Here is a 27,457-nt window from a genome sequence, read left to right as displayed (position 1 = left end):
TCTTCTCACGTGTGCATTGCGAAAGAGAATTATATCATCCATATTTCAATGATTGAGTACAAGAATGAAAATGGACAGTGAGGCGTTTCTATTATGTTTGTGAATGATATTGACGGACAGACATATAGGTGCTTGCGAAAACTCAAATGTGTAATGGTTTAAGGTGGATATCTTCCAGTTATTGCCTTGTGATTGCTTGTGGATTGGCTCTGATTCTCTTATTTTATTATTCTCTTCTCACAAATAACAGTTGGGTAATAGCTTCCTTGGTAATCATTCATGGCATGTTTTTGTATGAACAAAAAACATTTCTATTTCAGTTTGGCAGTGTTAAAATACTTGCTTGTAAAGGAAACACTCCCTTGAAGTGGAAGCTGGACTATCCACAAAGTTGATGTTGGTTAGCTCTCTCTCTTCCTTGCCACAACCACCACCACCACCGCCAACTTTTACCACTATAAAATTGCACAGGGACCAGCTCTCTCACTCTCGTCCATACCACCACCACAACCGTCTTTGATCACCACAAAATTGCACGATATTTTTTGGTAGTAAAGAAAGTCATTTTGTTTGTAATTTCTTCCCTCCATTTGGGCCATCTCCCAGCTCTCCAACTAATATGGCGTCTAACTTGAGCATATTTTCTCTCCATATGCTCTAGTTTTTTTAGGCATCTCCACATTAGGTTCTGGGTTGGAGGGTGGACTAAATGGAAGGAGGAATAAAATTTCACTTCACCCTTCAGGTCTTGGGTTTGAGACTTTCACCTTTTATCCTCCCTTAACTAAATCTCTTAAAGAAAGGGCTTCAACCAATAGAATTTACGTATTACATGTTTATCTATTCTCTCCTCTCACCTTTGTATCCCTCTCTCATCTATCTTGGCAGCACAAGAGGGACGGTTTTGCAAAAACCTTAACCAGTTCCTTCCTTTGTCAAGAATTGTTTGGGTGAACAAGAGGAACCCCATGTTCCCCTTTTGCGAACCTTTATCGGTTCCTTCCTTAATTGAGAATCGAGAGTGTTTGGGTGAACAAGAAGAACCACCCTGGCCCCTTTTGCAAACCTTTACGGGTTTCTTCCTTCGTCGAAAATTGTTTCGGTGGTCAACAGTTGGTAGCCCAAGTGATTCCGAGGTGTTGACATAAACTCCAGAAAGCCTTGGAAGTCCCAGGTTCGAATCTCAGAGAAGGTGAAATCTTTTATTTGAATTGGGATTATCAGGGTATAAATAATGTTGTTGGGCTTCAGGCCATTGTTATTGTTGGGTTATAGGCCCGGTCTTATTAGTGTTTGAGCGGGCGGTTATCGAGCTTATCACACCTATAATGTATCAAATGCCAATTATCACGACTTACGTAGATAGTAGTTGTCTTCCAAAAAAAAAGAGAATTGTTTCGGTGAACAAGAACACCCCTGGCCCTTACTAACAACAACATCTATTGTTGGTTGTGTTGATGAAGAAGATAAATCAGAGGGACTTATTTTAAAACCTTATAAAAGATTAGGAGTTAAAATGAGAATCCCCTCAGCACAAGGTTATCCCCTTAAAATACTATTCCCGAACTGGTATGGTGAAATCGGTTCTAGAACCAAATCTCTCAGAAAAACGTTTGAAATCGGATCCAAAATCGACCAACTCATTTCCCCCTTTCCGTCTCAATTTCCAACAGTTGAAACAAACGAAAACCTGTGTGAGAAGGTTTATTAGTACTATTAAAGAGAAACAAAAAACATGATTATTGAAAAAAGAAGATCATGAAGAACAACAACGATAAAAACAAAGAAGGGGATCTCTCAAAAAAGGATAACAACTCGAATCTCGACTCTAGATTCAATCAAACCCTCAGAAATGTTCAAGGGTATGTACAAAAATAACTTCACAAACCAGTTCTTTTTTTCTTCTTTTGATCCAATTTTAGTGCTAATAAATCACTTAGACATAACGGGCATGAAAATCAACTGCAATTTTTTTTTATTTGAAAGATACCCTGTTGTTAAATTCAGCTGAAATGCTCTGGATTTCTTGAATCAGACGATCTAGTCGAAAAATTTAGAATGACACTGAAAAATTTGCAAATTTCGTGCCTAATTCATCAGCTCAAGAACCCATTAAGTAGATCTAGCTGGTTTCTGGATTAGTTGTGTTATTTCCTGCTATTGTTATATGAAATCTATTATGTAAATTGTACATAGATTTTGTATATGTTTAAATCACAATAGTACATGAATTTGATTTCATGAACTGGCAGAAAGCAGAAATTAACTGTACTAGATTGATTTCCATGTTATGATAGACTAAATCTCTACTTCATTCACTTTGATTCTATTTAAACTTTTCAGTCTGAGATAGTATAGTAGCAAAACCCAGGTAGTTGTTTTGTGGGTGTCGTCCAGTTTTCCAATTTGCTACTAAAATTTATGACAATAAAGAACTTTATTCTATTTGGACTAATCCTAGTCCGGGGTTCGCCGACTAGTCCCGTTGCCGCCTTTTTCAACATAGTAAAGAAGTAAACAAAATTTTCATATAACATTTTGCAATATTTTGTTAACAAAACTTGACAGGAATTTGACCAATTAAATATAATTAGCTAAGTAGTCAAGACTTTTGAGTAACTCTTTAGCGTCTCAAACTTGTCGGTAGGCCGAGTATGGCAAACTCAGTTCAAGCTCACCCTTTTATTTGGTAACTACTTATTTTCCCTGTGTGGTTAGGGTTACATGTATAGTAAGTTTATACACCGTAGGTTGGTGTTTGAGTCTCTGCCTAGGTGACTCCCGGGCTCCCCCATCCTTCCTTCCTCCCGCTGCACCCCACCCAACTACTTAGACAATTAGTATCCTCATTAATCGCCTATACCCGGAGTCAGCTGATAAAGTATACACTTTTGAATGTTCAGTCATACCCAGGCAGAGGAGTTCAAATTTTATTCATTCTTATAGGTTTTGTGTGCATGCGATGCCAACTGTTGCAGTATTATATGCATATCTTTGGATGTTTCACTTTCACCATTTGGAAAAGGGTCCCATGTGTTGCTCTTTTACGTCTAAAGTTGGTGTAAGGAAGTTAGAATATGAGACAACCCCTTGGTTTCTATGTTGTCCTGTTCCTTTTATATGTCAGCATCTATTCTTTGAGGTTAGGTTTATATATTCGTGATCTCACCTTATATTTTTGGAAAGAATTTACTTGGTTTATCGGGTCTAATTTGCTTATTGATACTGCAATTTATTGTATAAAATTTTATGAGGTTAGCTCTGATTGGGTATATGTATTGTGTTTGTTATTCGTGATACAGGTTGCTTAAAGGTCGAAGCTTTCCTGGTAAAGTTTTATTGACCCGCAGATCAGAACCATTAGATATTTCTGGGTCATCAGATTTGTCTCCAAATACAGAAAGGAGTTATTCAGAAAGTAGTCTAGGAGCACGAAAATTAATGGGCAGGTCGTCTGAGGTAGTTTTGATGACATCCCCTAGTTTATCAGTTCAATTAAGTAGGTGCGTAATACCAAGTTGTTGAGGGAAATGACGTAAGTCTTCTAATATTAAAAAATTCACTACAATGCAGGACGAATTTCAAAGTTCACGTGGTCCAGTAGATGATATAACAGATAGTAGTTCAAAATTGTCAACATCACGTGCAGAGAAAACATCTAGAGAGGTTCCGAAGCCCATGACAGGTGCTAGAGCTACAGATTCTGCGAGGGTCATGAAGTTCTCGAAGGAACTTACTGGATCAACTGTCATATTAGGTACTCTACTTTTCTCCTTCCAACTGATTTGCTTATTTTTCCTATATTCCATTCTAAAGTATGTAAATTATTTTCTTCCATCCCTGTAGAGACACTGCGTGGATTAGCATGGAGTGGTGTTCCACCATATATGCGCCCAGGGGTATGGAGACTTCTTTTGGTAAGTCCAGTTATTGTAGTTAAGTGAAAATCAAATTGACTAGAGGTATCTAAACACTAAACATGCCAGTTGCTGCGGAAAAAATAGTCTAAGTCGGATTTGTTGTCTTCTGTTAGAGGGGTTTCAGGTGAACCTATGTATTTCAAGGAAAATTGCATGCTTATCTTATCATTAGTTCTAGATTATATAGTTCCTTTTCTTCCTTCTTTGACATGTTTCTTAAAAAAACATGACATTTCGGCAATCCAACGATGAATTAGCATTGATGATTGATAAAAGGAACATGTAATCAAGGAACATTAGTGAATCTCTAGAAATTCTGTGTGACAAACTTAGTAATCTTTGTCACGTTGGTTACTCGTGTTCGGATGCTTATATACCCTTGCCTGACAAACTTATCACATATATTTTACAATTTGGGATGTTATATGTACTTCCAATTGGGAAGTTGTAAATTTTGGTTATCAGATCAAAGTACAATGAAAAGAAGAACATGCAGTTAGAAACTTTTTTGCTTGTTTAAAATTTAAATATGAGCTGACAACAGGGATATGCACCACCTAATTCAGATAGAAGGGAGCCAGTTCTGACGAGGAAGCGACTTGAGTACCTTGACTGTGTTTCCCAGTACTATGATATTCCCGATAGTGAACGGTCTGAGGATGAAATCAACATGCTCCGCCAGGTATGTCGTAGAGTGTGCTCTTTTTCATTATGTTCATTGCTTAACCTTTTTCGTCACAATGCTTGAATATTGTATTATCTTATTAAATGCTATAGTCCTTTGTTGTTTATGGTGTTTGCTCAGATTGCAGTTGATTGTCCAAGGACAGTACCTGATGTCACTTTCTTCCAGCAAGCAGAGGTGCAGAAATCCTTGGAGCGTGTCCTCTATACATGGTTAAGTATCTTTCGCATTCTCCAATCGAACTGTTAATTAAAAGTATATCCATAAATCTGGTCTTTGAGTAATTCAAAAATATGAGGTTGGCCTCGGATTAGAATCTAAATCCACAGCCAGCATTAACTGAGCAGAATATAGTATCTCCCCTTTGCTTCTTGGATCTATTGTCATTTATTACAAGATTCCAAGAATATAGTTCTGATTATGTTCACCGTGTAATATGGTTTTATGCATCTTTCACGTTCCAGACATGGTATGGATTTATCAGCATCAAGTTTGCTTGGAAGCAGTAACCGTATACTAATAATATGACTGGCTTAAGTTATCAGAATGACTTGCCCCATTTAGATGGGAGTATCCCTTGTTTGTAGGATTTCGAATTAAATCAAACTCCTGATGCCGTCAATTGGTCTAATTCGGGTGTCATTGTATTTGGTCGAACTTCATGTTGGTGAATTTTTATTTTGTAAAAAGCCGAGTTCCCTACCATCTTGAAGTCGTCATCCTCCCCTCTCTAAATCTCTTATAACAATAACGGTTTAATTGACTCGTTTGTTTCTTCTTTTTCAGGGCTATTCGGCATCCTGCAAGTGGATACGTTCAAGGAATAAATGATCTAGTTACACCGTTTTTAGTTGTTTTTTTGTCAGAACACTTGCAAGGGAGTATTGAAAATTGGTCGATATTGGATTTAACTCCAGAGAACATTTCTGACTTAGAGGCTGATTGTTACTGGTGTCTGTCAAAGTTGCTTGATGGTATGCAAGATCATTACACATTTGCTCAACCAGGAATCCAGCGGCTTGTGTTTAAGCTGAAAGAACTGGTTCGGCGTATAGATGGTAAATCCCGCCTCTCTGTTTTCTTCCAGTCTTTGTCTCTATGCATTTATCTTTTTCTGCTAAAAACTGCATAAAGCTACAACTACCCATCTAGCTGTCCAAAATATATAGCAGCATTGACTAATTGTAATGTCTATTTCAAACATGATTCTTGTCCGGCTTATTAGCTTTTAACTTAGGGGCATGTTCGAGTAATCCTTAAAAACCCATCTTTAACTGGCCAAAAGAAAACAAACAGACAAGGTGATTCACATCTGCATATTTCCCAGACAAAGGCTACGCTTCCGATTATAGTGGGGTTTCAGAAGAAAGCATACATAATGTATGTATATATATATATATATATATATATATATATATATATATATATCAACATTTTCGGCTATACTTTTCAAGTTAAAATTTTTGTACTCGCGATGGCTTACTAACTGAATTTTAGAAGGAGAATAGTTACTGAGTAACTCAAGCCCACGAGGTTGTTTAGTTCTCAACTGAGTTTTTTACATGTTCCCGCATACCAACTAATAAAAAGTTAGTTTCTTTTCAGAACCTGTTTCAAGACACATGGAGGAGCAAGGGCTGGAATTTCTTCAATTTGCTTTCCGATGGTTCAACTGTCTTCTAATTCGCGAGGTTTGCTGCCTCATTCAACTGCCTTTTCAGATTATTTTCTTTCCATGTTTTCTGTCACTTCCATGTACACTGGTAGGCAGAAGTGGGTTAAAATCACATATTTACCCTCACTGAGTTCGGTTCGTGTTTTAATGCTTCTCTGCTGCAGATTCCTTTCCATCTCGTAACTCGTCTATGGGACACATATCTTGCAGAAGGAGATGCATTGCCTGAATTTCTTGTATACATTTTCGCCAGCTTTCTTTTGACAGTAAGTTCATCCTGACAAATCCTCATAAAAGACCGACCTTATGAATCACTTCGGTTTTGCTCTTCAGTAAAAGAAGCAACTTCACAGTACCACCATAAGAAGTTTCGCAGTATCCCCACCCACTCACACCCACTCACGCGCACACACACATATTCGGCCTTCTATTTGTTCAACCCGTGCACTTTGATTTTATTGAGTTATTTAAATTTTAAAATGGTATATTATGATGTTCAGTGGTCAGATAAACTTCAGCAGCTTGAGTTCCAAGAGATGGTGATGTTTCTTCAACACCTTCCAACTCAAAACTGGACTCACCAAGAACTCGAGATGGTCCTTTCAAGAGCATTCATGTGGCATACTATGTTCAACAGTTCGCCAAGTCATTTAGCCAACTCGTAACGAAGACAAAGAAGAAACTTCCCATCCTCTTTCAAAGATGTGAGCAAGTCCTCTCCAGCTTCTCTTGGTTCTTTGTGAGTTTAGTATCTCTGCTTTGCAATTGAGTTCTTGTCATCGGCAGCAAAAGAACCTCATGACTCCATTTTGTACACCTCATTGTAATGCAACTCTCTCTCTCTCTCTCTCTCTCACTGATGTTGTAAAACCATCCTTAGTATCTTTTACCCATGAATGCAAGTGTTGAATGATCGAAAACCTAAGTTAAAGCTTCTACCAACAAGTTTACATGAACAGTTAAATACATACAAACTGGCTAATGAGGGATAAAAAGAAAAATTACAAACTTAAAAGAGTTAACGGGAGACAACTTTTATTCATTGAAGACTTGAGAGATTTTCAATGAGTATCTTTCTACAATGTACATGGAAAATTTTATATAAGTCTATAAAGCAAAGATAACTGAAGCTCCATCCTCTGCACCTCATCCATTTTTCTAAGCCATTGTTCGCCTTGTTATGCTAACAATGTAGAAGCAGTCGTTCAGGATCTTATATTGGTGGCAGGAAGTGTTCAAACAAATTCAAGTGATCTCCTCTTTGGCTGAAAGAGAACAAGAACCAGTTAGGAAAACACAGTCAGGCCTGAAACTAATGCACTCAAAATTTTGTTGGGCGGACTGCCTACAACCATTTAGCACACTAAGCGATCTCCTCTTTGGCTGAAAGAGAACAAGAACCAGTTAGGAAAACACAGTCAGGCCTGAAACTAATGCACTCAAAATTTTGTTGGGCATTTAGCACACTAAGCCACTAAGCTGTTCATTTAGCACACTAAGCCACTAAGGTGCTGTTCATTTTCTCCGTAGTACGAATCTGAAATCTGAACCAATCTATGTATAACTTACATGTATAGTTTGAGGATTTGCAATTCGCTTACTTGTTTAATAAACTCAGATCTTAGAACAACTCTTCTTGCATAAATTTATACTCATACATACATGTACTTCTACTAGTTATCACATTTTCCACTCTCTCCCTTCCTCTCTCCAAAAGCCTCAACAAGAGGAAAATGTTACGAACTTGAGCCGAGTTTGGGTAACTACCCAGTGGAGTTACTACTGGTGACATAGTCACTAGATACGCCCAGTTTGGGTAACTTCCCTGTGGAGTTACTACTAGTGACATAGTTACTAGATGCATATCATTTCCGAAGTAAAAAATAATGAGTGGAGTTACTATCTTGACAACATAATAACTAGACACATAAGTAAGAGACAACCAGGACATAAGGGGCATAAGGCAAACACTGAAAATTATGTACCAAAATAAACAGGATAGTTTGAGAAATTCCTTACATATGTCCGTCCAACTTCTTCAAGAAACTCCTCTGGTGAATCCACAAATTCTTCACAATCTTTCTTTACGCTCTTTGCAAGTTCTTCCTCTCCAGCTTTCTCAAGGTTCCTTATTAATATAGTTAAAGTTAGTTTGTCAGGAGCACAACCTGATTCCTTCATTGATTTGTATGTTTCCATTGCTTTCTCTACCATGTCTACTTGGAGAAATGCTCCAATCATCTCAGTATAAGTTCTTGTATCGGGTTTCAAGCCTTCTTTCTGTAGTTTGAAGAATAATTCTACTGAAATGTGGGTCATTTTGTTTTTACCAAACATATATATCATGTCGGAATATAAAGATAGATCTGGCTTGTACCACACTTCTTTCCGCACAAATTCAAACACCTAAAATGAGCGAAATTTAATTATTTTCACTTTTAACAAAAGAGACGACTTCGGCTAAGTTTAATGAAATAGACCAATTATATCTCAAGATTTAGAGTAGAAACTCATACAAATATACTGGAAAAAAGTACACAAAACTTAGGGTATTTTCTTTAGTGATTGTTTCCATGCATTATCAAGTAGCATCTCTCTGACACAGGAGTTTTATTTTTAAGGTACCAATTCAGCACATTGAAGTGTGGTATGCCAATCAAGACATAATCACCCAGACGAAAAACGGAGGATTCATGTGCTAAGCACTTAGTCCCACAATGCTAAAGACCTGGGTTATAACATACTACCTTGCCTTCCATATTGGCTAGGCCTTTTTGCTGGATTTAGCGCCTAGATTTGCCAGGTGGAGAAGCCTGGGTTGGTCCAGGGCAGGCCCATGCCACGGAAAGCCTTGTACCAAGCCAGAACTAGGCTACTGGGAATAAGTGGTGCCTAGGTCAAGGACAATATGGTTGGTATTAAGATTAGTGTTACATCACACTCATTTCATACTTACACTACCAAAGTTATATACAGACTTGGTACATGTTGAAAATCATAAGCATATCGGATTGAACTAGTTGGGAAGAACTGATGCATTTTAAAACCCCACAATCTTTTCATTTCAACATGCAGTAGAACATTGTAAGCCCATGATGTGCCTTGTAAAGTTAGAATGTAATTTTGATTTTGACACAAGCGAAATGTAGCAGAGAGGAGTCTCTATTCTTACTCAAGTTTTTTTTTTATCTTTGAAGTGAATAAGATGGACAGAAAACAAAATAGCAGTTTATGCTTGGATAAATGTAAATTTTTTTTTTTTGAAAGATTAGATAAATGTAAACTTGCAAATTACCAACAGAAAAATGTTCTTTTAGATATAACTGCAATAACAATTGTAGCGCAAGGGCCAAGGGTCACCATCACGAGTCAAGAAACAATAAAATGAACCTAAACGCCATGAATAAATGGTTTCACTAGCTCTAATGTATTGATAAACTCGATCCTAATCAGTACTCGGGTGTATGTACTAGTATTCTACTTGAGATGTTTCAATGCTCTTACAACCTAAAGAACCATTTCCCCCAAGTTCATCGTATTTAACAACAAAAACAATAATAAGACTACTTATAAACAAGCACAGCAACTCTCAACATAAAAAATTAGATGCCCAAGATAAACTCTTTCTTATGAAGACTATAACAGTGCAAGTCAAAATCCTAATCAATATTCTTGATTACCTATCTATTATCTCCCTCCAAATATCCACTCAACTCCAAACCAATACTAAAATATAACTATTTATCTTCTATACAAGAAAAAGATTTATCTTTTCTTTGATACTCATGTTATAAATTTCAGAGATGAACATTTGGTATATAAAAATGACCAATTCTAAGAAATAATAATGTACTACTTTTAGAGAAAGAAATCATACCTTGAGAGCTAATTCCCATTCATTTTGCCTCTGAAGTTCTGTCAATGTACAAATTAAGTCCTCTTTCAAAAGCCTACTAAGTCTACTATTAAAAACTTCCTCTAATTTAGCTGATGATCTTGCTAATTTTAAAGACTGTACAGCTTGTATTGCTTCAGTAGATAAAACCCTAGACCTCCATAATGATTTTCTTGGTCCACTTCTCAACCCACATGATATTTTCAGTTTAGAAGAAACCCCAGACACTGAAACCACCATTGAAGAAGAAGAACAATAGAGCTGGTTCTGGTTCTGTATATGAAAAACTCTCATCAAGCTATCACCTTTTTCTGATAAACCCATCTTTGGAAATGGAATTTGAAGTAAACCCATCATCAGAATTCTAGAGAGAGAGAGAGAGAGAGAGAGAGAGAGAGAGAGAGTTGCAGAGAGAAATGAGTGAGAGATGGACTAGGTTAACGTTAAACCTAAACACCTCACGTGCGCATTTTAGAACCAGCCATCGCCTATAAAAACCTTATCTTGTATGTCATTTAACCCTAGTACTAAAAAATGGCTTCCATTCCCCTGCTTCGCCTCTCTCTCCACCCAACTTCCCAAACCCTAAAAAAACCCTTCTTTCCACCTCCATTATCTACAGTTCGATTCCCAAATCCCCTCCGATCTACGGTAGGAATTTCTCAGCCACCATGTTTGAAGAAGAAGAAGAACAAGACTAGTACAATTTCAATGTCTTACCAAGCAGTTCCGGCCACCGAGAGATTAATCTCGGCAGTAGCTTACTTCCTCCCATTTTTCAATGGACTTCAATACGGACGTTACCTGTTCGTCCAATACCCAAATCTAGGGCTTTTATTTGAACCAATTTTCCCTCTTTTAAACTTCTACAGATCAGTCCCTTACGCTAGTTTCGTGGCTTTCTTCGGTCTGTATCTGGGTGTTGTTAGAAACCCTAGTTTCAGTCGATTCGTGAGGTTTAATTCAATGCAAGCAGTGGTTTTAGATGTATTGTTGGTTTTACCATTGTTGATTCAGAGGGTTTTTAATCCAGGGAAAGGATTAGGGTTTAGATTGATGATGATGGGTTATAATTTTATATTTGTGTTTATTGTTGTTTGTTTTCTGTATAGTGTGGGTTTTTCAATTCTTGGAAGAACTCCTTATTTGCCTTTTGTTGCTGATGCTGCTGATCGTCAGCTTTGAATCAATATATTTTTCTAGTGTGTGTTATTGTAGTTTGTAATCAAAGAAGTTATCAATAAGATTTGGAGAATTAGGGTTTTGGTTTTTCTCTTTTATATTAGGGTGAAAGTTGTTTTCCTTCCCCTAATTAAGCCATTGTTATAAGTCATCTTCCATGTAATCCAAGTTCAATATAACTCAACTTTAATAAACCATTTGATTCCACATTCAACCACTTGGACAAACAAATGTTGACAAACCATCTTCTATATATTAAACCAACAAGGTACGAGGAGACCAACTTGAATATTTATACTACTTGCTTGATTTGTGTTTTCGATGATTCTGATCAGTCGATAACTCGACGTGTAAACCACGACAAAATTTTGTCGAGTCTGCACAGGGGGTGGTAAGAAACATTTTTTATACTACTTGCTTGATTTGTGTTTTCGACGATTTTGAATTTTTTATACTACTTGCTTGATTTGTTTCTAATTTGATCTAATCACATCTTAATAGTATCACTTTTAGCGAGTGAAAGAATCATTTTTCTTATATTAATGTCACCAATCTGGTTAGCTTTCTTACAAATTACACGAATGGATGTATTTTTTTTTTCGTTTTGTTAAACTACACATACGGTCTAAGTTTGTTTTTATGCTTTGATCTTAGGGACCTCCCACACATCAAACCTTTCTCTTGAAGTTTGTTTTTATGCTTTGATCTCAGGGACCTCCCACACATCAAACCTTTCTCTTGATAAATCCATAAGTAATTCTAAGTGGAGTTAAAAAATTTAGTAGTTGTTTCAATAATGATCTATGTGGTGAAAGAAGTTGCCATAATTTGATGAGTTTGGGACCAAAATAATATTGTATGATTTTTGGATAAAGATTTTCACACATCATATAAAAAGGAGAAGGTTTTAATAGGAAAGATAAAAATAAAAGGTGGGGTTAAAGTATACTTTCTCTAACAAACATATGGACACAGTGAGTATGTGTACATACATTATCCATTCCAAATGAGTTCTTAATTCACAAGAATCTCTTGCAGAAAAACTGAAAAATGGCTTCTTCTTCATCCCTTCTCCTTCTAATAGGTACCCATTTCCCTATCTCTTTACTATATGCACTCTCTCTCTCTCTCATCACTTCATTTTGGGATTCCATGTTCTCTTCCCTTTTTGTTGCATTCTCTTATTTGGGTCTAATCTAGCTAGTACTATCTCTTTTTCTTAGATCTACACTTTCAATTTATGAATGCCAAATAATTTCCCAATTGTTAAATTGATCATCATCACATTAATTTTGTTATGAGATTGATTCTTTATTAGGTCAAACTTACTATAGATTGTATAAAAAATGTATCTTATCTTCTTTTTTGTTGATTTATAGAATTTCATATAGTTATATCACTCTTGTATTGTTATGCATTGGTAAAGAGTTTAAAGCCTTTGGTTTAACCACACCAAAACATTGATTGTGTCTACTAGGTCAGGATTATGGTACAAGAGTATCTCCCATTTCTCAATACCTAGGCAGATATAGACTTCGAAGTACGGCTATCCAATGCTTAGGTCAAGAGATTAGAGCTACACCGGTGAAGTTGACACAAGTTAAAGATCTGTTGAGCTCTCTGGTGAACCGCAGAGATTTTATCGGTTTGGGTTTTGGTATGTCATCCCTTGTTATAGCTACATCTGATGCTAAAGGAGCCGGCTTGCCCCCGGAGGATAAACCAAGACTTTGTGATTCCGACTGTGAAAAGGAGCTTGAAAATGTATGGTGAGCTTACATATCCTTCACTTCTATAACATTTCTATAATATTCATCCTCTCCTAAGGAGGGTGTAGCAACACGATGAAAATCCTTACCGTGGGTGTTAAATAGTTAAGTTTCCTACCCTCTCGATGTATGTTTAACACCCCAAGGATAGTATAAAGTAGGTGGAACAAAAACGCACTGGACATTGTTATCGTAGTGACGAAGTTGAAGTTTATTATCGTTGTTGCTTGATGATATCGTATCTTGATTTTCATTGATCAATTATGACTAACTTCTCGTTACGAGGAAAAGGAACTAAAGTTTAGGGGCTTTTTGGCATATGAAGGTCCAAATGGTAACTACAGAGTCGGGCTTGCAGTATAAAGACATTAAGCTCGGTCAAGGTCCGAGCCCACCCACTGGATTTCAGGTGATATTTGAACTTAAGTTGTTTTCATTTTTCTACTGTACTATATGAAGAAGTATAGTCCTTAAAGTTCGAAATTCATTAATTTTATGTTGGTTACTTGAAACTATGAAATATGTTGTATTTTTCTTTAATCTCGGGTCAGAATGTTGGAGTTTTGCTAACCCTCTTTCTTTTTCGTTTTCGTAGGTTGCTGCCAACTATGTCGCGATGGTACCATCTGGACAAATATTTGATAGGTACTTCTCCTACTTGGCTTAGCTGATCTTGTAATCCGATTCATGTCAAACAACATTCTTTCGAAAGTTCTATGGTGGTTCCGTTCCTTATTCTATTTACTTTCATTTGATTTCTAGCTCATTGGAGAAAGGTCTACCTTATATTTTTCGTGTTGGCGCTGGTCAGGTAAGATTTATATTCTCGGACGTTCATCAATTTACTCATGTGAAAACTGGTTATCAATTCGGTTCTAAAGTAAATCTGTCAGCAAAGTCTACTCGTTTTCTGATTACTATCATGTTCTTGCACTAGAATAGGTGATTAAGGGACTCGATGAAGGCGTACAGAGCATGAAAATCGGAGGAAAACGCCGACTTTATATACCAGGACCTGTAAGTATGTTAATAGTTTACAGATATATTGCAAAAGAAGGTTTTCCTAATTCCCATAGTTCGTTCATTTGGTCTCATTGTTTCATCTTTGTTTAATATTTGGAAGATCCTCTCCCGGAACCCATACCCATTTCGTAGGTCTTCCTGTAACAGGCTTGTCTTGAAATAGACGTACTCATTTCTCCCACCACAACATGCTTATCAAGCTAGTGCTAGTGTCCCTAGTTTTTAGTTTGTGGCCATCTGACTCAAAACCCAATTTGCTATGAGTGGAGAGGCCGCCAAGGTGCGAGCTCAGGTTGGGTCCTGTGGGGGCACGTTAAAGAACTTAAATACTGTATTTTTAGTTATGAGAGTATCTTTTCTCCATGTGGGACTATTCTCGAACTTAGTTCTAGTCATTCTTTCATCGAGAACTCTTCTCTGATCTTCCTCCCAATCTAGAAAGTCGTATAGATCTCTATCTAAACGTGAACTAATCCTATTTGCCATCTCTACTCTACAGAAACAAAATAAGGATTTTGCTAAGTACTACATTCAATGTTTACGCAAAAACACTTTTTGCCATATTATTCAACGAAAAAATGTCCCTCTATGAATAATACGATTCCAAGACCCCATTCCTGTGAAGTTAAGCGTACTTTGGCACTGCCCTTAACTTCACCCTCCTGGGTGAGTAACTCCTTACTGATCATATCTCATATGACTCTTGGTTGATGAATAACACTTATGTGTTAAATTCATCCTTTTGCCTCGAAATCCAAAACTCTTTTGCTGACTCGTTGAGAATAACCATTTAGACATGTAGACCTCTTCATAGGTCTACCCGTATTGTCCCGAGGTAAAAGATGGCACCCTGCTTTGGCATGACCCACCATCGATGAACAAGGGCGCAACAGGTGTCTTAATCTGGGTAGGCATTACTCAAAATTCTTTTTGGGGACTCTTACGTTTTTGTTTGCATGCATTACTGTGAACTCTAACATAATCATACACCACACAAAACGTAAATAAGTAAATGCGCGCGAGAAAATAAATCAAGCAGATATGATCCTAGTATGGCCCCTAACCTAAAAGATCTAATCTTCTTAGGTTCTTCGCTTGTTTAGCCTCCGTTCGCCTGGATCTCCATCCTCGAACATCCATTGAATTCTCCCACTCGAACCACGATCTCATCCTTTGGCTCTTCGATGGACTCAATTGTACCCTTAAACTCTAATTACAAGACTCAACGATTCGCAGATCGTATAAAACTTGAAATTAAATTAATTACAACGGGCACCCATCCGTGCTTAAAAACAAGATTGAACAATTCTATGGCCATACTACAACCCGCATTCACATCCATACACACATAATAATATGACATTCATAAAACACCCAAGTATGTATGAGATTCGCTTACTCAGGTCGAATCTAGGTTTGCTATGTTCTAGATAGCTATTCGGGAGATACTACCGACATCTCTATGTCTAACGTGCCTTAAGTCTAATTATCTCATAATTCTGACTAATGGCTCGTTTTGGTTTTATCCTAAAAGATTTTTGAAATCGTTTTGGAAAAACTCCGATTCGGGCTTTGGTGGGCCCGGGTCGCTTTCGGAAAAAATATGGTCAAAGTTGGCAGAAGAAAATAACCTCCCACTTAAGTCAAGGCCCAAAAGACCCGAGTCTAACTCCAAAGACTTAAGTCAAACTTGGTCAAGGGACCCTTTGACTTGACCCAGTCAAGTCTCGGTCAAGGTCTGAACCAAGGTCAGACCCGGACTGGCACGTTCCAGACCGTGCCATGTCCCTCGGGTGGTCGCGTCCTGGCCCTAGGCCAGACGCTTCCAGCCTAGCAGACGCGTCCCAGACGCTCTGCCCAAGTCTGTGCTCCTCGGACTCCCAGTCCGAGGTAGCTTCTGGTCTCACCAGACGCGTCCCAGACGCTATATAGAAGGTCTGTCCTGGTCGCGTCCGGATTCTCAATCCGAGACGCGTCTGGACTTGTCTCTGTGGTCGCGTCTGGAAGACGCGACCTCAGGTGCTGGACGCGGATCCTTCGGGATCCCTGTCCGAGAAACTCTCGGACGCGTCCTAATCCGAGACGCTCTCGGATTCCCAGTCCGGGAAGGACTGGGACGCGTCCAGAGCGTCCGCGACTGGCCAGACGCGTCCTGGGACGCGTCCTGGTCAGTCCGGTCTCCTGGACAGCACCCTGTTTTCTTCAATTTTCCCAAAAAATTCCAACTTTTTGCTGTTTTTGATGAACTCTTCATCCAAAAATCAGCAATTTGAAAACTCTTTTTCAAAAAACCATCTGCTTTAAAATTTTATTTTGAAAACTCTTTTCAAAAACACCAAATTTTAAAGTCTTCCCATTGAAACTCTTTCAATTTTCTATCAGATTAAGTCTAAATCTAATTTAAACTAATCAATTCTATGTCTAAATCCCTATTTAAACATAAAATAATCTAATCAATCAAGCTCGAATCTAATTCGACTAGTCAGAGATAGTTTCATGCAACCGGCTCTGATACCACTGTAGGGTTTTGGTGTATCTCATACACTACCTAGTGTTGTAAGCGGAATCTCAAACATCTCATGTTTAACACTAGATTGCCCAGGACCTATATGCATAAACTAATCAATGAACTAGAGAGGGATAAATACCTTAACGCGTTTTTCCCTCGAACCATTCCAATCGCATGCAAAGATCGAGAGCTCCAACTGTAGCTCCTCTACTTGAGACACCGAGTGAATAGACTTGATCTCCCTTCCTTTCAGACTGCTAGGACTTAGTAGAAGGTTGAGAAGAACTCTTCTTCTTGACTAGATTGATAGAATGGGAACTTTTTCTCTATATTCCTCTCTCTCCAATAGCTGTATATTCAGAGAGAGAGAGAGCTGTATATTTTTCCTTAGAGAAAAATCCACACCTTTTCTGTTCTCAACTGACCCAATATATAGACAAACCCTAATTAGAATCTCATTCAGATTAGGTTTTCTATTTTCTGGGTCACAGAAAAGATAATTACCAAAATACCCTTTTTGGGGTATTTTGATAATCCCCTTAAGTGTGGCCGGCCAGGGCAGCCCACTATGGGCCTTATATGGCCGGCCCACTTACTCTGGTCGGCCATCTCATGGCCGGCCCAAAGAGCCTCCTTTCTATCTTGTCCCGAATCTCCATTCGGACCCTTTCTGCCTTTCCAGTTGAATCCCATCCAACTTTAGCTAGTTCCCGTCTAGTCAAATCTCTCCGATCAAGTTACCACTCTTATGTGTAACCCGTTGTAGGATCCGGTCTATGTTAGCCTCAAATCAACTCCTTGATCCGATGATCGTAGTTGGCTTCTAGCAAAGCATTACGACCCCTAATTGGACCGGACTGGATGATCTTTACGTGTGGTCATCGTTATCCTAACTGACAAATTGATCGCATTGCCACCTTGGTCGAAGGACACTCCTTCGGAAGGACATCTCCTTCAGACCGAACGGATAAATCCTTCATCATCTACCTATATTTAACAATCATGGAATGAAACTAGAACACAAATTTGTCTGTTTGATTAGAGAGAGAGAGTACCATTTCTTCATCGCCACTTTTAGTAACAAGCTTTGATTGATCCTCTATAACAGAAAGCAAATCACTCATCTTCACTTATCAAAGGATGAGAGTCCATCTTCAAATACAAAATTCATGAAGTCACCCACGGATCCATCAAACATTCCACGAGATCCACTTTCTCTCTCTAGCCAAGATGAGCACTAAAGAAACCCAAAATCTTGAATATTAAATACCTGAAACTTCTACAGATCTTAAGAATAAAGAAATTGTGCATTAATGGAGGGAATTTCTTTTCTTGGTTGATACCTGCAACTGTAATTATTATGTGATCTGAATCAGAGAGAGGGTTTCTTCTTCCCTTAACAAGTTTTCTGTAAATGCTCAGATGTCCATTAATGTACTTCATCAAATTGAGATTTCTGGATCATCGATTGGGAAATGGCTAAGATGTGATTGAAATTTCTGAAGTTGTTGGTGGATCTCGATCATCACAAAAACATTCAATTTTAGCCAATTCCATCTAGAGTAACAAAATCACCTTCCATCGACGGCGGCGCAAGGGTTAGTGTAACGGAATCACAATTCCATCAACGGCGCAATCGAGGAAATCGAAACCTGGACCTAGATCAACGACAATGGCTGGGGCGAAGGATTTCAATAAGGTAAAGACTGAATCTGGTTTTGATGATGATACTTTTATGATTTTAGAAGAAGAGAGAGACGATGTGTTGTTGCTGTTACATGTAACTAAAGATAATGAACGATGGCGAAGGCGAAAGTTGAAGAGATTTATAGATTCAGAGGTTGAAATCAGAGAATGAGTATTACAACAGGTAGCCATTTCAAGAGAGAGAGAGTGGTAGGGTTTTTGCAAATGAGTACTAGTGAGGTGAGGTGGAGAGGGAGAGAGGTGTGGTAGAGATAGGGGTGAGGTGGACAGAGATAGGTGGAAGTGAGGTGGAGAAATGTCTTTTAATTATTTTTATTTTGAAATATATATTTATAAGAAGGGTAGTTATGACATTAACTTAAAAAAAGGGGGTCATATTTGAATTTATGAAAAATAGGGGGCCAAGAAAGAAGCTGATCACAAAGTAGGGGGCCAAATAGGAATTAACTCAAATAGTTATAACGGTAACTGAAAAAAGAGACCATCTGGATATTTTTGATAAAGTAAGGAGCTAGGCAGGAAGCTGGTCATAAAGTTTGAGGACATTTGGGAAATAACCCATAAGAAATTATATAGATAATTGGTTATAATGAGATAAATGAGAAATATTATGAGTATTAAAATTACAAGTTCGAAGATATTTGAAGATCAAGAAATATCCTAAATATATGAAATGTAACCTTCTTCATTTTACATATCTTTGGGCTTATCTTAATTGTTGGATCTCGTATTCTCAATTTGTTTCATGTTGTTCTCGTTTTGTCTTATATTTTTCGCTTAACTTTTATATAAAGGTGAATTGGTTAAAAAATTTGGGATATTTATTAAATGCCCCTACTTATTTAGCAATATTAGGACTTCACCCCTAAAAACATTATCGTGCAGGCGTTAACCCCATTGCCCCTTTTTCCGTCAAAATCTCGTTATTTAGTGGGCGTGCGAGTCACGTCCTTGTCATCGAATCAAAATACCCCGTCCTAATTTTTAATATATGACACCCATTTATTTAGCTATATTAGGATTACACCCCCGACCAAATTAGTTTGGTTAGTTGTTGAAGGAGAATCTGAAAATTGATTTAACATGGATGAATTTCTTCCTCAGTTTCTTTTTCTTTGATTGATTCTCCTTCTACTTCTTCAATTTCTTCTACATCTATTCTAGATTTCAATTCTTCTCTAGCAAAATATTCTATGATTTCATCTTTTCTTCGAAACCCATGTCTAAGAAATGGACAACTCCTTAAAACAGGACTAGAAGATTCAATATCAGATTTTTTGTGAGAAACAATTATAAAACAGAGACTTGAAACAAATTACACCATTTTTGGTACAACTACTACTAGCTATTCTTCCATTCTTTTTCGGATTCTGTTTAGGGGAGATTATAACTTGAACTTTACCCATACAAGTAATTTTAGGGTACAACTGCCTCGGACTGGTAAAGAGACGATCCACCCTACCATCGGAGTACAAGTGACACCTCGGCCAGAGTCACTCGCTGATTGGCTCTAGCTCGGGGAGAGTATGACCCAATCTATAGTCGAACCTCAGACTTATGAGATAGAGAACGTAACAAGGGTGAACCAGACGAAGTCACTCTTGAATTGGATCTAGCTATGGCCTCTGGCTAAGGGCGAGCATTACCCAATCTATGGGCGAACTTCGGAGTTAGTGGTTCGGCAAGTAACTAGGGTGATTCAACCGATCGTGAGATGGGAAGGTATTGGCTCGGGATAAACTACTCGAATGGACAAGGTATTTTGGTCGGGGGTGTAGTCCTAATATAGCTAAATCAATGGGGGTCATATACTAAAAATTAAGACAGGGGTATTTTGATCCGATGATAAGCATGTGACTCGCACGCCCACTACATAACGAAATTTTGACGGAAAAAGGGACAATGAGGGTTAACGCCTGAACGATAATGTTTTTAGGAGTTAAGTCCTAATATTGCTAAATAAGTGGGGGACACTTACTAAATATCCCTAAAATTTTTGAAGTTGGGTCTAATTTTAATCAATTTTGACAAATATTATATAAGGTTTAAAAATAATTTGCAAAATACCAACTATTTTTTTGGTTAGAATAGTACAACAAATAGCTTAAGACCACACTTCGAATGCAAAACTAAAAAAAATTGAAATTATATTCGTCTCATATATCAAGTCAAGTCTCAATTGAGATCCTCAAATTTATGTGTCATGACAATTTTTGTATAGATATGAGGACTTGATTTCTGTTACTAGTATACATTTTTAAAAACAATTTGCACAATTAGAAATATGAGTACAGTCTTTTTGAGGTATCTCTATTTAACCACCGCCACGTCATCTTAGAGATCTAAATTGAGTTTTATGGAGAGAATTTTTAAGAGAAAAAAATCTAAAAATCCTCCTGGTGTTCAGTATTGAGTTTTTGCATGGGAGATGCTCTAGATGTGACTAGGCCGTTCACTAGGGTAAACTTTGTTCCTTCCAAGTTAGATTTAGATTCAAAAGAACTACCTTAACCAATAGTTTTGTTCCAACAAAAGAAAATGCAATCCATCTTTATCTTCAACCTGGTATAAAATTTATAAATTTGAGAAAACCCCATACTTTTAACCCCCTCTCTTCCCTCTCTCTCTCTCTCTCTCTCTCTCTCTCTCTCTCTCTCTCTCTCTCTCTCTCTCTCATCAACTACTTCTTTACTTGATTAAGCACTAAAACCAATCCATATTTACCCCAAACTTAAAAAGGACTCTATATACACAATGTAGCTGATAAAAAACAAGTTCTGTTAACCCTTTTCTAGTTAAGTTGAATTGTTCAAGCAAATTCCTGTATGCCATTTCTATGGCGTCGGCACCGTTGCAGCAGACTCGTCTTGTCGCAAATATGCGTCGGAAGAAAGTGTGTTTACTTTTGTTGCTGTAAAGTCATATTAGATTAAATAGTATCATCTCATCTTTTCGCTTTTGTTTCGCTTGTTCGTATGGATGGTGTTGTTGCTGTTTGTATTCCACCACCAAGTGCAACTGCAGCAGATTCCACATGAGTTAAGAGATACTCATAGATCTTCTTCCTTAACCTATCAGCTGTGTCTGCCGATATTCGTGGACCTTCGAAACCTTCTTTACCTAACCCGATTTCATCTAACCAATCATTTACGCTCTTGAGTTGAGTCAGCATTCCGGCTATTTGTCCATTATCTGACAATGATGAAGCATCCAAGTCAGCATTCAAGAATCTCTCGACGAATCCTAAGAACCACTCTTGAGACTCAACTTGCAACATTTGGGCCAAATCAACAGCCTCATCAAGACCATTCCCTCTAATCCATTCGGGTGGAGGTGGTGCCACCGGCTTTTGACGGACCGGGAGCCCGTCGACAGATTTACGTGGTGTTCCCGGTGCACTCAACTTAGAGATATTGGATGAACGAGTAGTTTTAGTTTGTGGTTGTGTTTTTGTTGTCATGTTTTTAGTCGAGTTCTCAAGGACTAGTATCTGTTGAGTGCTTGGGGGCGTCCGCTGATTTAGGGTGGGAGTGGAAGCTGAGGAGGAGACGGAGCTTGATTGTTTATTGTACACTGAGAAGGATGATACGTCGGTGGCTAATGCAGCTTGAACCCATGAAGCTGCCTGTTTACGTCTTTCCAGTGAGAGTTTCTGTACTTCTTTCGAAATATCATTTTCAGAATCTGGTGATGATCCTACTGGAACAATTTTTGATAGAGAATCTGCAACTAAACGAGCTTTGTTCAGATTTGTATGAAGACTCAAGAACTGCTCCACTACAGGCTGTGGGTTGTCCTCCTTGGCAGACGAATTTAGTTCTGCATAGATACTGTAAAAGACAAGGCTTCAATCAGAATTCTTATGTCATATGAAGATCAGAAACAAAAGGAGTTGTCTCGTTAGAAATAATGCAGAAAGATTATATTGGACGAGGTCCCCTAGACCATCTCAATCCACAATTTTCTCCAGGACTTGAACAATATTTGTTTCATTTACTTTGTCATCACTCGTACTTGAGTATCCTCGGATAAGATCCTAGATTTTTTTTAATCACACTGATTTTACGCTCCACTTTCATCCTTTCAGCTACAAATGTAGTACATGTTACTACGCCTAGCCGCCTAGGCACAGTTTATTATATTATGAGATCAATAGGCGAGGTTAAACTAGAAGGCAAACCCTTTTAAAGAGATCAACAAAAGAAGCTTTCGGATATAAATCATATATTGCATAGAAGTGAACTGTTAATACAAAATTTCATATTTGGATTCTTATTTCTGTAATCATTTAGATTTTGATTTCTACTATCACCGAAAACTAATAAGGATAGGGTTATTTTCCTACAGATCCGGATGTTGCCCCTCTCCACTACATGATCAGTTATGAAGTTAAGATGCTAGTCAAAAACATTGTGAGAATATTTACTTAATTTTCTAGTTGATCTATTGCAAATCATTATCGATTCTGAATTAAGTGAGGCTGTATAAATACCATTCCAAAAATTCTTCTACAAGGGCAAGGACAATATTGGTAGTAAGTGTCAAATTAGGTGAGTGAAAAACCAGGATGTACATATACTTTAACCTAAAGTAATCTTTCATGGTCCTAACAAGATTTTGTGCAATTAAGTTCACAGAAATATTCACTCCATGAAAGTGATTGGGTATCTAACTAGACTATCCAAATGATCGAAATGAGTACTTGATATGGCAAACTCAAGAAAAAGTATTCATGTCATATAGCCATATAGGTTATCATAAATATAGAAATACTTAGTATCGTAGATTTGAAGATGCACAAGCCACAAAGTTAAGACATTGTCCGATGCCTATACGAGATAAACTTGTATTTAATCTTCTGAATTTGATTGGAAATTACCTCAAGCATCGAATTAGACTCTCTGCAGCAGAAGCTTCTTGCATAGCCTCAATAGCAGCTTGTTCGGCAGCATCTCTCTGCTTCAATACTTCCTATTTTAAACGGACCCAGGATAGGTTTTAGATAAATCAGATAGGTCCAGGATAACCCAAATACATTCACAAACATAGTTCTCGAAAATTCTATGCATCTTATTCTCTAGCAAACCGATACATCGTATACTAAAATTGTGAAAAGAAAAATATGATGAAGGCTAAGATTGTCGTACATTTTCATTTGTGCCATAAAACATGTGCACACTGCGTGTTGGTTCTGTTTGTTGTGCAAAAATAACATCCCCACTCGCGTATTTAGTGATAAGTATTCCCTTGCGAAACATAAAGTGATGGTTTTTCGTGATATTTTAGATTTTCTATGAAGAAAGGTTTTGTTCTTCTTCAAAAATCAAACACTGAACATATTATGCATTTTCTTTTTGTACTTATCTTATTAACTTATGAAGCTAATAAAACACAGCAAGTAGCCTTTTATGCAGTCCTATTTTAGTTTACTTTTATATTTACACATAAAATACGTTTATTATGTTACATTTTATCGCATATACTAATTGCCCTTGTCCAAAATTTCAGAACCACCAGTGGAAATTGTTTATTTGTATACCTTTCCAAGCTTTGCTAGAGATGAAGGCAAGGAAGCCCACGAAACAGTTCCATCAGTCAATCTTCTATTACTGCTAGGAATAACCTTGACCAAGTTTCCAGCCAGTCCATTGGTAGCAACTTCTGATGTTTTCTTTCCGATAGAAGAACGCTGCTTCTTTGCCTTATCAGAATCATCGATAGATCCATTTGAGATAACTTTCTTAGCAGGTGTGTGGACCTTATCGTCTTTAGTTGACGGCTTGTCATTTGTTGACGGTTTTCTCTTTGAAACCTGCAAATGTTTGAGACATTTTATATATAGGATAATTAAAGAACCTATATCAAGGTGCTACAGGTGAGTTCATATTAAATTTCAGATAAATATATAAAACTAATTGAGAAAAGTGAGCCATTAAGCACATCCAGAGTCCTACTCCTATGGTCTAGTTTGAAGTGTAAACTGAGAATAATTGCCAAAGACCCAATTTCTTGTTTGTCATTGTTAATAAGATACGCCAATATTTTCTCAACCTAACATTTTGGTGGTCTCTTTATAAAAAGACATGTCACTAATTTTTTAGGCTAGCCTCGAAGCAAACATGCTTGGACTACTGACTATGTGCACACCCTACATACTATGTGAAAACTTGTGCAGAGCTTACTCTTGCAAACCTTAATAGACAGTTGAAGTCTAAAAAAAATTGATGTATCCTTTTTGAAAAAGAAAATTTCGCCTAAGAATCTAACATTGAGCACATAAAGTGGGAGGAAGATAGTGAAGATCATTTAAATCGAGGGGAAATTGAAGATGACAAATCAAACTAGTCTACACCTTCTCTAAATCTAAGGGTTGGGACATCCAAAACATAGAGAAGAGAAGTTAGACCTAGAATTCAATCGTAAAAAAGAGAAGGTACTTTATTAGATCAAGAATGCAAATGTACACGAAAAAATAAGAAACAAAACTAATAAAACTCACAGAACTACTTCGAACTTCAGATTTCATGTCAGTTTTGACTCCCCTTGAGCTAGAATTCTCCCTACCCTTTACCTCTACACCTCCTTCCCAGCTTCTTCTCAAAGCCTTCGGCCCCAAATCAATCCCATGAATAAAATTCCCTATAGGGTTTCCTACTGACAACTTCTTCCCTGCTGTTGTCACCTTAAGAACAGCAGCTGCTTTCTCCATCAACCCCACACTTGTAGATTTCTCAGACCCTTTCTTCGAATGTTGCTTCACCCCATTAGAGAACTTTTCGAAAGTACTAGGCAATGAATAGCAACTAGTTGGAGATGAAGGGAATCTTGAGTTTGAAGATTTTGGTCTCCCTGGTGATTCTTTCTTATCGATCAAATTTAAGGAATGTTTCGTTAAAGACTTCGATCTATCGAGAAGTTCTCTCTTCTTATCAGTTTCATCAGGTGTAGACATGCCATTCAGTTTAATCGGCTTGACTTTTTCTCTCTCGGTTGTCGAATTATTGTTCGATGGCCTTGAAGGTGTTTTAGTTTTCTCTATTGGGTTCGGTCCGGAAGAACTAAAGCAAAGAGAATGTGTGGCAACTAAATCTTCTGGTGTGCCAATACATGGATGACGACCCGGGACAGGTCTTACCCCTTGAAGGATTGGAACAGGGGAAGCAGCTTCTAGCCTTTCGACATGAATAAACTGACCCAATTGAAGTTTGTCACTGAGAATTAAGTCATCGTGTTCATCGGGTAGAGCTACATACGTTGAATGAGATGAATCCGATACCTTTAAATAGAATCCTTGGTTGGTAAATAAGTCTGCTCCAGCAAGTGCTGGGACAATGCCAACAACCTGAAGCAACGAAGAACGATGTTCACCTGCAACCTTTACATCAGTGTTCATATGCTGTAGGAGTTTCAAAAGAACACCCGGAACCAAACTCGCCATTAATTCGATCTTCAAAAAGCATTCCTCTTCAAACCCAGATTAAGAAAACCAACCTAATCCACACAATTCAGTTTGCATAAGATATCAGATGACGAAAGGAAAGTAACTACCAATTCTAGGTTTAATGAATGGTATCTTGAGAACCCACTATGAGATCAAGAAATCTGAAGAAAGTAAAAATTCTCAAAACCCAGATAAAAAATTCCAAAATAACAGGAGTTAATAACTCTTAAATCCCAGATCTGATAACTCTGATAGCAATCTATCTCTATGCAGAATAGATGATGAAAGTTTCAGCTTTTTGGGGAGGTAAATTTGATGGATCACCAACCACCAACCTCATTAATGTTTTATATGTACTACTGATACTGAAAACTCACAAAAATATATTTCATGTGTTGAGACATTTAATCAATTACAACTAAAATAAATAGTCTATTCACCAACCCTAAATAAGAAAACAACTTCATTCATTAACCAACAAAAAAAAATGAAAACAACAAAATACCTCTCTGATTTAAACAACCCATGTGGCCAAACTCAAAATAGAAATCAAACATCTATTTGAAACAAATGTGGAGATCTTTGATAACTCACAAACTCAGTATGATTATTTTCTATGATAAGACTTGAAGAAGTTCAAGGGAAGAACATTTTTTTTCAGGGGTGTTTTGATGGATTACAACTAGAGTATAGGAAGCATATAAAAATGCAATAATAAGTGAAACCCAAATATGAAATAACCCAAGTTTAGTAGGTTATAGGGTAAGAACCTGAAGATGGAGATATCTCTGATTCAGTATTGAAGTTGCTAAGGAGCTTGCAAAGTATAGAGAGAGAGAGAGAGAGATGAAGCAAATGATGAATCTTATTGCTTGATTCAAGCAAAATAAAGCTGTAAAATAGAATCTGACACACACCCACAATAAACCTAATCTGACACTTATTTTTTGGCAATTTAAAACTTGGGTTTGATTGGATTTGGATCAAAAGTAGAAATAAAAATTTGGGTTTGAATAGGAAATGCAAATCAAACCCATATGAGAGAGAAATCAGTAGAAGAACTAGTTATAAAGAGAGAGAGAAATGAACTCTTTACAGAGAATTAGTTCTTGTCTTGAAGCTTTATTTTTTGGTATTTTACTTGGTTTTAGATTTTTTAATTATTGTTATACTGAATTATTTAATATGCATGTAAATGGGGGCATGTGAACGGTTAGCAGTTGTCGGCTACCTAAAGTGTGTCAGATTCCGGTGAGGGAAGTAACACCGGAGTCAGTTTCCGTCAAGATTCTGCTTAGTTGACCAGTCTTTATTGACTCGTTCTCCAAAACCTGACAATTTACCCAATGGGAACCCTGTGGCTGTGGCTGGACTTTCCCACATTCCGAACCACATGTGGATATAGGGGGGTATATGAAAAGGAAAGGCGAATGTTGTAGAGAGAGCAGAAAAGTTTCCGGGAAAGACGGTGGAAAACCCAAAAAACTAAAACCAAACACACCTCATAAGTCGCGTGGATAAAGTCGCCAGTCTGATGTCACCGGCGGCGGCCGACTACTTCATCATCTTTCTCTCTCTCTCTCTCTTCACCCTCTATTCTCTCTTTCGTCTCTCTCTTATCTCTTATCTTTTTCTCTCTTTCTTCTATCTC

General features: G+C 37.5%; 5 protein-coding genes across 7 annotated transcripts; 3 read left to right on the top strand and 2 right to left on the bottom strand.

The window, feature by feature from the left end:
* Positions 1-1,621: 1,621 nt before the first annotated feature.
* Positions 1,622-7,218, top strand: LOC147529509 (GTPase-activating protein gyp1-like). The gene is made up of 10 exons (XM_086651460.1): positions 1,622-1,862; positions 3,303-3,459; positions 3,574-3,757; positions 3,847-3,917; positions 4,465-4,602; positions 4,726-4,817; positions 5,392-5,663; positions 6,211-6,296; positions 6,445-6,546; positions 6,781-7,218. The coding sequence occupies exons 1-10, from the start codon at positions 1,759-1,761 to the stop codon at positions 6,943-6,945; spliced, it is 1,371 nt and encodes a 456-aa protein (XP_086507586.1). The 5' UTR covers positions 1,622-1,758; the 3' UTR covers positions 6,946-7,218.
* A 77-nt stretch (positions 7,219-7,295) lies between these two features.
* On the bottom strand, positions 7,296-11,339 carry LOC147529508 (uncharacterized). The gene is made up of 3 exons (XM_086651461.1): positions 10,158-11,339; positions 8,300-8,686; positions 7,296-7,545 (listed from the first exon to the last, which is right to left on the bottom strand). Exons 1-3 carry the CDS (start codon positions 10,530-10,532, stop codon positions 7,516-7,518), a joined length of 792 nt encoding a protein of 263 aa, XP_086507587.1. The 5' UTR covers positions 10,533-11,339; the 3' UTR covers positions 7,296-7,515.
* LOC147529507 (protein TIC 20-II, chloroplastic-like) lies at positions 10,710-11,439 on the top strand. Its single transcript, XM_086651462.1, has one exon. It carries the CDS (start codon positions 10,710-10,712, stop codon positions 11,358-11,360), a length of 651 nt encoding a protein of 216 aa, XP_086507588.1. The 3' UTR covers positions 11,361-11,439.
* Positions 11,440-12,283: 844 nt separating this feature from the next.
* Positions 12,284-14,547, top strand: LOC147529506 (peptidyl-prolyl cis-trans isomerase FKBP16-3, chloroplastic-like). 2 transcript variants are annotated; one of them, XM_086651453.1, is made up of 6 exons: positions 12,284-12,441; positions 12,835-13,121; positions 13,452-13,535; positions 13,722-13,771; positions 13,889-13,937; positions 14,069-14,547. In XM_086651453.1, exons 1-6 carry the CDS (start codon positions 12,408-12,410, stop codon positions 14,237-14,239), a joined length of 675 nt encoding a protein of 224 aa, XP_086507579.1. In that variant the 5' UTR covers positions 12,284-12,407; the 3' UTR covers positions 14,240-14,547. The 2 variants fall into 2 exon arrangements, with proteins under 2 accessions (XP_086507579.1, XP_086507580.1); XM_086651454.1 differs by having other exon boundaries at positions 12,285-12,441; positions 14,064-14,178.
* A 6,514-nt stretch (positions 14,548-21,061) lies between these two features.
* LOC147529505 (protein CORTICAL MICROTUBULE DISORDERING 2-like) lies at positions 21,062-27,185 on the bottom strand. Of its 2 annotated transcripts, none has more exons than XM_086651458.1 (5): positions 26,577-27,185; positions 24,865-25,856; positions 23,905-24,177; positions 23,245-23,336; positions 21,062-22,195 (listed from the first exon to the last, which is right to left on the bottom strand). In XM_086651458.1, exons 2-5 carry the CDS (start codon positions 25,801-25,803, stop codon positions 21,310-21,312), a joined length of 2,190 nt encoding a protein of 729 aa, XP_086507584.1. In that variant the 5' UTR covers positions 25,804-25,856; positions 26,577-27,185; the 3' UTR covers positions 21,062-21,309. The 2 variants fall into 2 exon arrangements, with proteins under 2 accessions (XP_086507584.1, XP_086507585.1); XM_086651459.1 differs by having other exon boundaries at positions 26,312-26,970.
* Positions 27,186-27,457: the final 272 nt, after the last annotated feature.

This window comes from Eschscholzia californica, unplaced genomic scaffold (assembly GCF_041429995.1).
Source record: "Eschscholzia californica isolate CP2 unplaced genomic scaffold, dmEscCali1.0.p SCAF_99, whole genome shotgun sequence".
Classification (NCBI taxonomy): domain Eukaryota; kingdom Viridiplantae; phylum Streptophyta; class Magnoliopsida; order Ranunculales; family Papaveraceae; genus Eschscholzia; species Eschscholzia californica.
Note: the sequence above shows the minus strand (reverse complement) of the source record. Positions and strands in the feature narration are given on the sequence as shown.